The sequence below is a fragment of the Babylonia areolata genome, chromosome 2 (genome assembly GCF_041734735.1).
Source record: "Babylonia areolata isolate BAREFJ2019XMU chromosome 2, ASM4173473v1, whole genome shotgun sequence".
In the NCBI taxonomy this organism is placed as follows: Eukaryota; Metazoa; Mollusca; class Gastropoda; order Neogastropoda; family Buccinidae; genus Babylonia; species Babylonia areolata.
The window spans coordinates 49,821,761-49,837,092 of NC_134877.1; the positions used below are offsets into that span (position 1 = coordinate 49,821,761).

At 43.6% G+C, this 15,332-nt stretch overlaps 1 protein-coding gene across 1 annotated transcript; it reads left to right on the forward strand.

Annotated features, from left to right (window-relative positions):
- The first annotated feature begins 533 nt into the window (after positions 1-533).
- Positions 534-15,104, forward strand: LOC143277637 (uncharacterized). Its single transcript, XM_076582529.1, has 3 exons — positions 534-1,400; positions 9,271-9,486; positions 14,761-15,104. Exons 1-3 carry the CDS (start codon positions 534-536, stop codon positions 15,031-15,033), a joined length of 1,356 nt encoding a protein of 451 aa, XP_076438644.1. The 3' UTR covers positions 15,034-15,104.
- The last annotated feature ends 228 nt before the right edge of the window (positions 15,105-15,332 follow it).

A 15,332-nucleotide genomic window follows, 5' to 3' on the forward strand; every position in this document is an offset into this window, starting at 1 on the left:
GAGAAAGGGCATTGCGCTGATAAAGGAAACACAGAAACAAGAAGAAGACGAAAAAGAAGAACAACAAAACCGATTGTGCTGTTTATTCCTTCAAGGAATTCTGCTGCATGTTGAACTGTTCAGTTTGCTATTTGTTCCTTGAAGGGGTGTTTAACGCTCTTTTACACCCTGAGCTCTATCTGATTACCGTTTGTAGACCTCGACGACATGCTTACTGGGTTTTTCCTTGAAGGAATGCTCAGTGTACTCATACAGCCTGTGCTTTATCTGTGGACCGTTTGTTTGTAGCCTTCGGCATGCATCTGATGTGTCCAGGAGTTGTATGATGATGAACTGATTTCGCTTTTCTGTCGGAGGAATATCTATTTATTTATCTATTTATTTGTTGATTTATTAAGATTTATTTTATTCATCTGTATAAAGACCATGACTTGATTAAAAAGTCAGTGGTATTTTCTTCGGAATACAGCATAAACAAGAAATCTTTATTAAAAAAAAAAATTATAAAAAAAAGCCAGTACGGAAATAAAAACATGTACAGCAGACGCGAAGACACTCGTCTGAGAGTTCCTTCCCCTGCCGTCACCCGACGTCAGTTCCAGTCTCGGGAAACCCAAAGTAGCGCGGCCGTCTACAGCGACGACCCTTTCGTGTCGGACCACCACCGCTACCGCTCACGGTCACGCGACCCGTCTCCCGCCGGAATCGGCCGTCTGTCTACCTCCGCTCCTCCGGGAGGAGAGAGCTACCTCTTCAACCGACGGTACCGAGACCCACGTCTTTTCGACCACCACGCAGACTTCTACGGCTACACTTCGTCCACAGCCAGCCACGTCGCGTTCGGACGAACAACTCCGGCCAAAGACCCTCAGCCTCGAAGAAGCAGGCCGGTCTCCGCCTCGTCCTCCTCAGGGAGAATCGTCAACGGGGATGCTTGGGGAGCTCATCAGCCTAGTGCCCGAGGCCGACCCAAATCGTTTCCAGATCCTCGAGGCATTTACGTATCGGAGTTGGGGAGTCAGAGAGACTATGGAGGCTTCCCTTTACAGAGTGCCAGAGACTATGGGGGTGTTCCCCCATCACAGTGGCCGCGGGAGGTGGCTCAGGATCACAGCGGGAGGCGACAGCCGGGAAGTTCGTTCGGCTCGGAGCAGGCGGCGGCAGCGGTCGTGTCTCCCAACAGCAGCAGCGAGGCCCTGGAGGCGGTGAGGGAGGGGATGAGCCGCATGGGGGTGGGCTCGGATCAGGTGCAGGAGGGCAGCTTCACCTGTGACGACGGTTACACGTGGCACTCCACCCTGGCCTGTCTCACGTGCTACCTGTGCGCGCAACTCTTCCGGCGTCCACGGATCCTGCCATGCGGGCACACGTTCTGCAGCGAGTGCCTGGCGCAGCTCAAGGTGGGTATGAGCGAACTCTTAGTACGTTATGATGATGATGATGATGATGATGCACAATACAGCATACGAGCGTGCGTGCGAGTGCGACCACTCCCATACATACACACGCATATTATATATACGTTCGCACGTATGCACGCGCGCGCGCACACACACACACACACACACACACGTTTTCTGCAGTGAGTTTAAGTGCGAATACAAACATGAAAACACGCGCACACGTGTACATCGCATACACACACACACTTACAGTTGCACACATAAAACTTCTCTCTCTCTCTTTCTCTCTTGCCCCGTGCTGGGTATGTGTGTATGTGAGTGTTTGTGTGTATAAGCGCGAGTTTAATTAAAAAAAAAAATGCAGGCGATGCTCTGCACAAGCTCATCTATATCTCTCTCTCTCTCTATCTCTCTATCTATCTATCTACCTGTTCTTCTATCCGTCTATCTTCTTCTTCTTCTTCGTTTATGGGCTGCAGCTCCCACGTTCACTCGCACGTGGGCGTTTACGTGTATGACCGTTTTTACCCCGCCAAGTAGGCAGCCATACTCCATTTTCGGGGGTTATCTGTCTGTCTTTATAGTAACAGTCTGAAGGGTGACCCGCACTACACATTGGCAGGGCTATAACTGAGCAACACGAATTGACCAGAACGGCAGGGCTATAACTGAGCAACACGAATTGACCAGAACGGCAGGGCTATAACTGAGCAACACGAATTGACCAGAACGGCAGGGCTATAACTGAGCAACACGAATTGACCAGAACGGCAGGGCTATAACTGAGCAACACGAATTGACCAGAACGGCAGGGCTATAACTGAGCAACACGAATTGACCAGAACGGCAGGGCTATAACTGAGCAACACGAATTGACCAGAACGGCAGGGCTATAACTGAGCAACACGAATTGACCAGAACGGCAGGGCTATAACTGAGCAACACGACTTGACCAGAACGCTCCTGGCTCTATTGACCTGGAAGCAGAAAGGGGGTGGTAGTGGTGAAGGTGTTGCTACGTGGGAATGATCGATGTTTCCCCAGGCCGCAAGTGGCAGCTCGCTGCATCATCAGTATTCATTGCTTTCGGCACCTACAACGGAAAGCAGCTTGGTTGGGACTTGAAGGAAATCGAAATTGAGATAGAGATATACATTGATTGATAGATAGACAGATAAAAGAGAGAGAGAAAGATATATATATATATATATATATATATATATATATATATATATATATATATATATATATATAAAGTTTTGTTTCATATGGTTAGATATATATATATATATATATATAAAGTTTTGTTTCATATGGTTAACAGAGATAAGTCAAGCAATGTTTTTGTTTGTTTTGGTTTTTCTTTACCAGCGCTCGAAAGAAAGAAAAAGTAGGTAAGGAAGAAGGAGAAGAACTGAAAAGAGAGAATGTGCATGCGCGCGCCCTTGTCTGTGTGTGTGTGTGTGTGTGTGTGTGTGTGTGTGTGTGTGTGTGTGTGTTGGAGAGAGAGAGAGAGAGAGAGAGAGAGAGCACGTGTGTGTTTGGCAGAGAGAGAGAGAGTGGATGTCTGTGTATGTGTGTTTGTCTCGCAATCAGCCCATCGTGTGGTGTCACTTGTTTGCACATCCCCCTCCCCTTTCACTCCCAAACCCCACCTCCACTCGGTTGACGTGGGGTGCGGGTAGGAGGGAGAGCGGAGGGGGTTCTCTCACGTGGAAATCATGTAGATCCCGTGACTTCCGCACTGCTACACACACACACACACACACACACACACACACACACACATACACACACACACACACACACACACACACACACACACACACTTTCATGTAGACACCGCGTACACACACGCTCACACACACACACGCACGCACACACACACACACACACACACACACACACACACACACACACACACACACACACACTTACATGTAGACACGCGTACACACACGCACATAAATACACACAGAGACACAGACACAGACAGACATATAGACACTGACACACAGACACACACGCTTGTGTTTGAAATAGTTTAGAGTTTAATTAGGAACCCCAATTGGCTCTTTGTTGTAATTTTACTGGTTGAATTGTTTGTTCCTTTCATTTTGTCTTTTTTGTTTTCCTAATTGAGGAGAGAGGAATAGGGAAAGTAGTAATGATTTATGGCATGGGCGGGGTGGGGAAGGTGATGGATTTTCGTCTAGAATCACAATTGTGGATAGACGTTAAACAAGCGACTGACTGACTGAAACCATTCATTGTCAGATTAACTTTTTGTTGTACTGACATTTTCGAAACCATTTGAATAAATATTAAACAAGAGAACGAACGCGCGCGCGCACACACACACACACACACGAACGAGCGTTGTGTGCAGTCAAGGTAATGACTCAGCACCGCTCATAACCAGAACTCCTATTATTATTATTATTATTATTATTATTTCATTATATATTTTTGTTACAATGACACAGCAATCAATAAATGACACTAAATAAATGCAAATATTTAGTTGAAACACGGATATTTCGAACGCATTTGTCGAGCTGTTCGTGATGAAGGTAAGAACTGAAACAGCCATTTATGTATTCATTCAATGACAGGGCAGTGGTAGGCCACGATTATGGAGCTTGCATGATTTGAATCATTTGAAGTGGTCATTAACCTTTTGTGAAGCCTGTATATACGAACTTTTCAATAAGAATCTGTATTGATTTCTCTGCGGGTGTTCAACCATGCAATGGCCCCTTTGCCGTACGGATGGGCTGTATGCAACATTTTGGTTGTAAGGAGGGGAGGTGCCCGTTATGCCACAGGCCCATTATGCCTCAGGTCCGTTATACCTCAGGTCCGTTATGCCACAGGTCCATTATGCCACAAGTCCATTATGCCACAGGTCCGTTATGCCACAGGTCCGTTATGCCACAGGTCCGTTATGCCACAGGTCCGTTATGCCGCAGGTCCATTATGCCACAGGTCTGTTATGCCACAGGTCCATTATGCCACAGGTCTGTTATGCCACAGGTCCGTTATGCCTCAGGTCTGTTATGCCACAGGTCCATTATGCCAAAGGACCGTTATACAACAGGTCCGCTAAGCTACAGGTCCGCTGAGCTACAGGCCTGTTATGCCTCAGGTCCGTTATGCCAAAGGCCAGTTATGGCAGAGGTCCAAAACGGGCACCTCGGGCTGGGGAGTAGGGTAAGAGTGTGTCTGGCCTTTTCTTCTCCAAGGCGTTTTAAATCAAATCATTCGCCTATCGCCTAGCCGACCGGAAAGGGCCGGATAGCTGGCTAGACAGCTAGCTATACAGACAGACACAGAGAGAAAAGGTTGCAACACCTTTTGAATAATTTAGGTATGAAATGTTGTGATACCCTTTGAAAGACAAAGGAGGGCAAAGAAAGAAATGACTTTTCAAAGAACAGAAACCCTTTCTTTCTTTCTTTCCTTTTCATTTCATTCAGTTTTATATTTGGTATGGAAAACCAGCCAACAACGCGGGTGGAATGGGAGAGAGACATAGACAGAGTGAGAGAAAGAGAGACAGACATAGACAAAGAAAGATAGAGAGAAAGAAGAAGACGAAGAACAAGGACACAAAAAACAATTGCAGCATTTCCATCAAACGATGCTTGACACTGTATAATGTCACTGAGTTCATAACAAGGAAGATGAGAGAGAGAGAGAGAGTGCAGCTGATGTTCTGAAAAGGAGACAGGATGCACCACAATGCAAAGCAGGGATGACAAGAAACGAACAGGAAATCGAAAAAGCAAGACAACTAAAACAAACAGCATTTCGCCAAATGACATTTGACAATGCCTGCATGTCTGCGGGATTTTTTGTTTGTGTTGTTTTTTTTGTTTTGTTTTGTTTTGTGGGTTTTTTTTAATGCTCGGTATTGGATTTTTTTTTTCTTCACTTCATTCCCCGCTGTATGTTTGTCTTCTCTCTCCCTCTCTAATGACATGTATCTCTGATCACTTTGTATGTTACTCCCCACTCTCTCCTGTCTCATAATTGTCTCTATCCGTCTCTGTCTATCTGCCTCTCCTTGTTTATGTCCACCCTACATTTAAACTTAATTTGGTGGTAAACACTATCCCTAGAGGGTTCACAGGGCAGCCTTGTTTGACACCACGTGGACTCTGAAAAAAGTCAGATTGTACTGATTTGTCCCGAACACACGTCACAACCGAATCATAGACTCCTCTAAGTGCTTGGTACAGTTTTCCGTGGACGCCATTATCTCTCAAGATACTCCATAAAACGGTTCTGTTAACTGAATCAAAGGCTTTTCGGATATCTACAAACGCAGCATAAAATGTTGTATCTTTTAAAGAGGATTTTTCAACCAGATCTTCAAATCTTCTATTTACTTGTAACACTTGTTAAAGCCACGCCTCTGTAATTATCGACATTGTTAACGACTCCTTTCTGATAAATTGGAACAATAATTGATTTTCACCAGTCAGTGGAAAATGTTCCGTATTCAAATAAAACGCTAAATAGCAATAAAAAAAATAAAAAATAAAATCGATCACTAACTGGTTGCCATTTCTCATCATTCCACGTAGGAGGTTATTTAGGCCAGCACTTTTTCCAGTTTTAAATGTTTTATACCATCAAAAACTTTTTGTGCTGTTATGGCATAAAAAAAACCCCAACGGTTCAGAGCTGTGTCCCCAAGTTTCAACATTTTCGTCCTCATCTCGTTGCACATTTTCAAAAGCATTAAAACCAGAGTAGAAGTGATCATACCATTGAGCAGACGAAAGGAAATTTCATTGCAAACCAAAGTTTTTTTGATCGTTTTTATAGTTCACCAAAAACAATTTGGTGTCCTTCATTTATTTTTCTTTAAATTTCTATATATGAATTTTTTTTCTCCATCTTTACTCTTATTCCTTCTCATATCGACGCATTCTTTTCTTCTTCTTTTTTTTAACACACCTTAATTCGTTTTCTTCTAATTTTCTGTTTTTCAGCTGAGGGCCCCTTCTTCTCCACTTACCCATCTCATTCCGACTGGAAAATGCTCATGAAAATCAACTATCTCCAATTTTTGCATTATTTTTTCCACGCAAATCGTCTGATACCAGAATGTAATTCACAACACCTCAACCTTGAGGAGATATAAAGGTGAATGGGGGGGGGAGGGCGGGGGGTGGGGGGGGAGGCGGGGGGAGGGTAATTCGGGTTATAGGGCAAAGACCTGAACATTCAAGGCAGTGACACTCATTTTCTCCATACCGAGACCAAAACGACCCACAGGCTTCATCACTACCACCACCACCACCACCACCACCACCAACAGCGTTGAGGCGAATGGATCGTCGCTGGGAGATCATTATACTTAAAAACTGATTGATCACAAATCTTTAATCCCTCGAATCGTGGGCACGGGCGGCAACATACGGAGAGCCAGCTTGCAGCGCTTTGAGTTTGACGGCTTCGTCGTTGGACGGTGTAGGGAAAAGGACTTTGCCTCCCCCACCCCTCCTCCCACCAACCCCGCAAACCCCCGCCTCCATCATCCCCCCTCCCCCCCCCCACACACACTCACACACACACACACCTCCCCCCCACCCCCACCCCCCAGCCCCCCACAATCTTTTCATTTGAATTTCGATGGTAAAATTGGTTCAAGTCTTCAAGATGATGATGATGATAATAATAATAATAATAATGGTATTTATACAGCGCTGAATCATGTGCAGAGACAAATCAAAGTGCTTTCGCACCAGTCATTCACACGCATGCATAACTCTAAAACTGGAGAAACTGAAGACAAGGAAGAGGCAGGGAAGGGAGGCTATTTTGGAAAGAGGTGGGTTTTAAGGCCAGACTTGAAAGAGCAGAGTGTGGAGACTTGACGAAGCGAAAGAGGAAGAGGAGGAGGAAGGAAGAGGAAGTAGAGGAGGAAGGAAGAGGAAGAAGAAAATGAAGGAGGAAGGCGGGGAGGAGTAGGAGAGCAACAAAACATTGTGTAGTATAATATTGAAACATGACGTGGAGCTGTGTTTCACCAAACAGCTTTCTTTCCCAGTCCACCTGCGCTGAATAGGCAAAAATGAAAAATGAAACTCACAAAAGTCTGACAAAGATATCCGGGGGTAACTTACTTTGAGGACAACGTTTCACATTCACCGAGTCCGGATCGCCTCCGTCGCCTCCTTTTCTTTAGCCACCATCACTTCTTAAATCCTCTGCTTCTGGACTGGCGCACGCACACGTCTATTGGATTTTGGAATGCTATTTTCTCCGTATAAGATCAGCAATGCGTGTTACGTGTGTGTTGTGTGAGGGGAGTTATGGGGGTGGTAAGGATGGATTTTACAAGAATTTTCTCCGTCCTCTTACTCCCATGGATCACACAGCTTTAACTTTGCTGTTGACCTATGTGTCATGACATAAGCCAGCGCAGTGAACTATGCCTTGTCCCCAGTCCCCTCCCTGGGATGACAGCTTTGATCGAGAGAAGGACGTGGCAGTCAGTTATTTGTATACAAACAACAAACAACACACACACAAACAAACAAACAAAACAAAAGGACGTGGCAGTCAGTTATTTGTATACAAACAACAAACAACACACACACAAACAAACAAAAGGACGTGGCAGTCAGTTATTTGTATACAAACAAAACAACAAACAACAAACAAACAAACAAGACAAAAGGACGTGACAGTCAGTTATTTGTATACAAACAACAAACAACACACACACAAACAAACAAAAGGACGTGGCAGTCAGTTATTTATATACAAACAAAACAACAAACAAACAAACAAGACAAAAGGACGTGACAGTCAGTTATTTGTATGCAAACAAAACAACAAACAAACAAGACAAAAGGACGTGACAGTCAGTTATTTGTATACAAACAAAACAACAAACAACACACAAACAAACAAACAAGACAAAAGGACGTGACAGTCAGTTATTTATATACAAACAAAACAACAAACAAACAAACAAGACAAAAGGACGTGACAGTCAGTTATTTGTATACAAACAAAACAACAAACAACACACAAACAAACAAACAAGACAAGCAACAAAGCTATAAAACAAACCCAAACACCATCCTCACTTTACCCACTACGCGCTGATATGTATACTCCGGGGTTTCGATTCTCAGAAACCTAAGATTGAAAAATGCAACGCTTTGATGAAGCTATTTGGCTGTTTTACCCATCACTGTTCAGTCTCTTCTAACACCGCCCGCCCCCAACCAGTCAGTCCACATCTTAAAGTGAACTTTATCATCTCCAAAAATAGAACTTCTTTTGAGGTATATGTTACTTAGGAGAATCACAATTATACGGCGCGAGTACATAAATGAGATAGAATGATTAAATACTAAATAGAGGTAAACCTTACATACAAAAATCACAATCATCCATACAAAATTATCACAGTAAGAGAATAGTCATAAACAATGTCGTAATTACACATAGATTTGTGAGTAACACGAAGCTATTCATCAGTATTAAAAAAACGACAATAACAACAAAAACAGCAGCAGCAGCAGCAGCAGCAGCAACAACAACAACAACCACACACACACACACACACACACACACACACACACACACACACACACACACACACACACACACACACACACACACACAGATAGAGACAGAGAGAGACAACAACAACGACAACAACAACAACAACAACAACAACACACACACACACACACACACACACACACACACACACACAACACACATACACACACACACAGGGAGAGAGAGAACAACAACAACAACACAGAGAGAGAGAGAGAGAGAGAGAGAGAGAGAGAAAACAAACAACCGCTAAGATCTTTTCCCCCTCCAGGACGAATCCCTGAGGGAAGCCAGGAGGATACCCGGCGGACACATGTCCTGCACGGTGGAGAGCCGCCAGAAGGCGGATGTGGGCATGCAGTTCGTGTGCCCGATGCCGGAGTGCCGCTACTCCATGCGCCTGATCAACCTTAGCAAGTGGTCCACGCGGAACAAAACCGTGGCCGACACAGTGGATGCCATGCGCAAGATCTACGAGAACCGTCAGGTTAGAGACGGTTTTGTTGTTATTGTGTTGTTGGCTGCTGGAGTATTGTTGCTGTTGATATTGTTGTTGTTGTTGTTGGTGGTGGTAGTGGTGTCGCTATTGTTGTTGATGTCGGTTTGATTGAAACAGCATTTTCATTGAAACTATCGCTGTTTATACAGAGAAATCGACCGTCTTATATTAAGACGTGTTTTCATTCAGAATATTGTAATTTATAAAGAGTTTGACAAGACAGGGAGAACTGTCTTATATTAAGACGTGTTTTCATTCAGAATATTGTAATTTATAGAGAGTTTGACAGGACAATGAGAGCTGTCTTATATTGAGTGGTGTTTTCATTCAGAATATCGTAGTTTATAGAGAGTTTGACAAGACAGTGAGAACTGTCTTATATTAAGACGTGTTTTCATTCAGAATATCGTAGTTTATAGAGAGTTTGACAGGACAGTGAGAACTGTCTTATAGTAAGTGGTGTTTTCATTCAGAATATCGTAGTTTATAGAGAGTTTGACAGGACAATGAGAACTGTCTTATATTAAGACGTGTTTTCATTCAGAATATCGTAGTTTATAGGGAGTTTGACAGGACAATGAGAACTGTCTTATAGTAAGTGGTGTTTTCATTCCGAATATCGTAGTTTATAGAGAGTTTGACAAGACAGTGAGAACTGTCTTATATTAAGACGTGTTTTCATTCAGAATATCGTAGTTTATAGAGAGTTTGACAGGACAATGAGAACTGTCTTATAGTAAGTGGTGTTTTCATTCAGAATATCGTAGTTTATAGAGAGTTTGACAAGACAGTGAGAACTGTCTTATGATAAGTGGTGTTTTCATTCAGAATATCGTAGTTTATAGAGAGTTTGGCAGGACAGTGAGAACTGTCTTATAGTAAGTGGTGTTTTCATTCCGAATATCGTAGTTTATAGAGAGTTTGACAAGACAATGAGAACTGTCTTGTAATAAGTGGTGTTTTCATTCATAATATCGTAGTTTATAGGGAGTTTGACAGGACAATGGGAACTGTCTTATATTAAATAATGTTTTCATTGAGAATGTCGTAGTATACAGAAAGAGTTTGACAGGACAATGAGAACTGTCTTTTATTCAGTCGTGTTTTCATTCAGAATATCGTAGTTTATAGAGAGTTTGACAAGACAATGAAAACTGTCTTGTAATAAGTGGTGTTTTCATTCATAATATCGTAGTTTATAGGGAGTTTGACAGGACAATGGGAACTGTCTTATATTAAATAATGTTTTCATTGAGAATGTCGTAGTATACAGAAAGAGTTTGACAGGACAATGAGAACTGTCTTTTATTCAGTCGTGTTTTCATTCAGAATATCGCAATTCATTCAAAGAATTCGACAGGACAATTAGAACTGTTTTATATTAAGTCGTGTAGTGATGTTGTGGACGCCGCGACCAGGGTTTGGTAGCACGAGCCATCTTAGTAGTGCTAAGTTTCCTTAGCGTTAGGAATTTCCCAACTCCACACTCATTCTATTGTCTGAGGAACAGTCCGAACGCTTAGCAAATTTAGCACTGCAAAGATTGCTCATACAACCCAGCCTAGGATCTATGGAAACACACCGGTGAATGGTTTGGTGGTGGGGATTAGGGGGAGGTATGGTGTCAGCCTCTGCACACACACACACACACACACAAAGTTCAACAAAGAATAAGATTGTGGTGGCTGACAGTGCGATTACATTTTATATGCAAGATCTGAGGGGAACAGGTATCTGGTCGGGTCAATGATGGAGTCTCCCGTCGGTCCGACGGATGAGTAGGCAGGCAGGCTTATCTGTCGGTGTGTGTCCTCATATGGGAGAAGAGGCCGATTCTGGATGCGCAGCACTTCCCACAGGTGTTGCAAGGGAAAACGTCTCCAGAAGTTGAGCCCTGCTTCCTTCGCTCACGCTTCTCCATAATGGCCAGCATTCTCTTGTTTTCAAACGTCTTTATGCCACGAGAGCACAGCATCCTCCAGCGACAGCGGTCAAGGGCATCAGTTTCCCAGGAAGCGATGTCTATGTCACAGGCTTTGAGGTTTGTCTTCAAGGTGTCCTTGAAGCGCTTGCGGGGTCTTCCAAGTTCATGGTGGCCTTCCTTCAGCTGGCCATACAATAGCATCTTCGGGATCCTGCTGTCTGTCATAGCTGGCACTGGATCAGCAGGCTTTCGATGCTGGGCAGGCCGCTCCTCTCTAGGACCTGGAGGTTGGAGACCCTGTCTTGCCACTTTATGCCGAGGATCTTTTGTAGGCATCTCTGGTGAAACTGCTCAAGTTGTTGAATGTGACGGCAATACGTCGTCCATGTTTCACAGCAGTACAACAAGGTGGTCAGCACAACAGCTCTGTAGGTTTTCATCTTGGTGCTGAGCCTGATGCCTTTGTTGTTCCACAGCCTGTTGTTGAGTCTGCCAAAGGCGGAGCTGGCCTTGGCGATGCGCAGCGTCACTTCACTCGGGTCAATAGGTTATTAATATTATCATCATCGTCGACGTCGACATCCGTATCAATAATCGAACAATATCGTAATAATAACAACAACAACAATACTACTGCTACTACTACTTTTACTACTACTACTATTACTACTACAACTACTACTTTTAATAATATAATTGTGACGAAAATGTTCATGGTCAATAAACAAATTTGTTTCTTCTATCACTCAGTTTTTGTGTTTCGTGTGAACAAATATCATCTTTGAGGAATTCTGATCATTAAGTGGCTGTATTGGAATCTAATCGAAGTGATTTCTTAAGGGGACCTGGCCATTGGAGGTTCATTTGTTTGTTTGGGCTTTGTTGTTTTTTTTGTTGTTGTTTTGCTGCTTCATCCTTTCTGTCTCAGTGGCCTTAACTTCACGCAGCTTATCCTAGCTGGAATAATGAGAGAAAAACAGGGATGGGGCCATTAGAGGGATATGAGAGAGGAGAGGCAGAGTAACGGTAAGGGACACACACACACACACCACACACGCGCACGCGCGCGCCCGCGCACGCACACACACACGCACGCACGCACAAACACACACACAGAGAGGTTTTGTGTTTTTTTTAATTTTTAATCTAGTTTCTGAGCACCAAACCGTTTTATCGATCTCGTAACAAGAGAGGCCTGGCCTTTCATTTGCAATGCATAAAAAAAACATCGATCGATTCATGCCAGGAAAGAAATTGGGTCAAAAAATCCCCTCACAAAAAAAAGCTTCACAGAGGATTTGGAGCAGCTGTTATACATTTTTCGGGAGAAAATCGCTCCTTTATTGATGCGGCGGTGTCATGTAATCCTATCATAAGGTAGGCGTGTAGCGTTCAATTTGTAATTTTGTATCGAACGCTTTGCGTCACCAGTTCTTCAGCGATTCAAACAAAAACTGGCATGCTGGCCCGTTATTACATCGTCCAGGTTTGTTGCAATGAACTACAGCTACCGGAAGTTTCCAAGCGACGCAATCGTCCATTAATAATAATAATAATAATAATACTGTACATTTATATAGCGCCCTTTCTCACAAAGAGCTCAAGGCGCTTTACATGAAAGAAAAATATTACAAGTAACATAAAACATTCATGGCCACTCTTTCTAAAAAAAAACCCTCCCCCCACTCACACTGTCCCTTTTCCACTCTACATATATCCAAAGTGAGCTGACATGGGTGGTGTTGGAGAAAAGGAAGCTGAGAGTACTAATAGATAGGTTTTAAAAAGATGAGTCTTTAGTGATGAGCGAAAATCAGAAATAGAATCAAAAGGTAACCGTCAGAGGAAGAGCGGAGATTTCTTGTGGGAGTGTAAACACTGATAAGGTCAGAAATATAAGTAGGTCCTGCGGAATGGAAAGCAGAATAGCAGAGACACGCAACTTTGTATTTAATTACTGTGCGAAAGTGTAACGTGTGGTACAGAGGTTGGATTAACGTTACGGGGAGATTTTATGGTCCAGCATACTGGGTATTGTAGCCTAAATTATGTATTCGACTGATATGGGACAGAAAGACAATACGACACGGTCAAGTCAGATCCCATCCTTCGAGCTCCAGGAAAGCAGGTTATCAGTACGGAGCGAGAAGCTGAACAAAGTAAAGATTCGAAGAAACAACGTCAAAAAAATCAAGCATGCAACAAACAACGCTTAAAACGCGTGAATAGCCTGTGACGAGGCAGAGCTAAAAATAGGCTGACGAGGCAGAGCTAAAAATAGCCTGTGACGAGGCAGAGCTAAAAATAGCCTGTGACGAGGCAGAGCTAAAAATAGCCTGTGACGAGGCAGAGCTAAAAATAGGCTGACGAGGCAGAGCTAAAAATAGCCTGTGACGAGGCAGAGCTAAAATCTGGTGGACGTGTCAACAATCAGCCAAAGGAATGGCTCTTCAGCACTTAAGGCAGAGAATTCCGCTGATTGGACGAGCAGAACACAGGCCTGGTTGAGGCGATTCAGCGCTGTTCGCAGCGAAATTTGGAGCAAACAGGTATTTGTATTAGTCTGACCTGGTACAGTGTGCCTATGTGACACCGATTGTTCATTTCTGTGGGGAAGTATAAGGAGAGGCACAGAAGTAAGCTGAAAGTTACTGATTCCATGGTTCAAACGTACTGGGTGTCGTAAATTATGTGTTCTGAGGCATGGTGAGTTCGGAAGATAACTATTTTATTATTTCTCAGCGACTTGAGGAAATAAATTTTGTTTGAGTACATTATACATGTTGTCTGTGAGTAACCATTGTATATGTGCAGATTATTTCAGCATTTGCGAGGGCCATGTAGCTGTTTTGTTGGTTTGCTGGACACTTGGTCATTTTTTGCCTGTTAGACTGGTTAACAACAATAGTTTGTCAGGGTAAGAGTACTGTATCATAGTTGTATCAATGTGATCATAGTCATCGTCGTTGTTGTCATCGCCACCACCATCATCATCAACGCCACTCTTTGGAAAGTCTTATGTTGATCAAGACTTCAATCAGTCCACATCACATTTATTGGTTTGCATCGTTTTGTAAAGGATTGTATTGTATCTCATTTTATTTTGCTTCTCGGTTTTATCCACACACATGCGCAAAACAAACTCAGTAGTACACGCATACCCAGCACACACCAACTGTACATTTATTATTTGATTTGTATTGTAATGCATTGTGTAGTAGTATCACATTTCCTTCCATTGAGTCGTTTTATGTATGTATGTTTTTTTTTTGTTTTTTGTTTTTTTCCACGCAAGCAAATCTAGAAGTGCACACGTACTTCTCGCTGTATCGTTCCAGGACGCGTGCACCCAGACTGACATAACCATGGACTCGATGCTGGTGACCATCCCGCGCTCCTTCATGCCGGCCATGCAGGACACGCCGTCCCCGGGCAGCGAGCGTGCTCTGGTGCGGCGCAACTCCACCACCTCGCTGGTGGACCGCGTGGTGCATCGCGCCATCAGCATGGACAGCCTCAGCCGGAGTTACCTCCCGCAGCAGCACGGCACCTGGCGGGGCTACGCCGCCATGTTGGGCATGCACATCTTGCAGCAAGTGCTGCACACTTGATTGGGGTGGGCTGGAGCGGAGTTGTTCTCGTCTAATTATGATACCACCTGCAGTGAAGAAGACGTTTTAAAGCGAACGAATGAACGGGTTGCTCTCCTCGAATACGAGTTTCACTTAACACTGAGAGAAAAGAGGTTAAAGTGAAGAACGAACTACTCACTCTCGTCTGATAAATAGCCAACCAGTCACAGTGAAAAGACGTTAATGTTATGAATGAACGAACGAGCTGCTCTTGTCTAATAATAACCCACCACTCACAGTGAAAAGACTAAGTGATGAGCGAACGAATGAGGTACTCT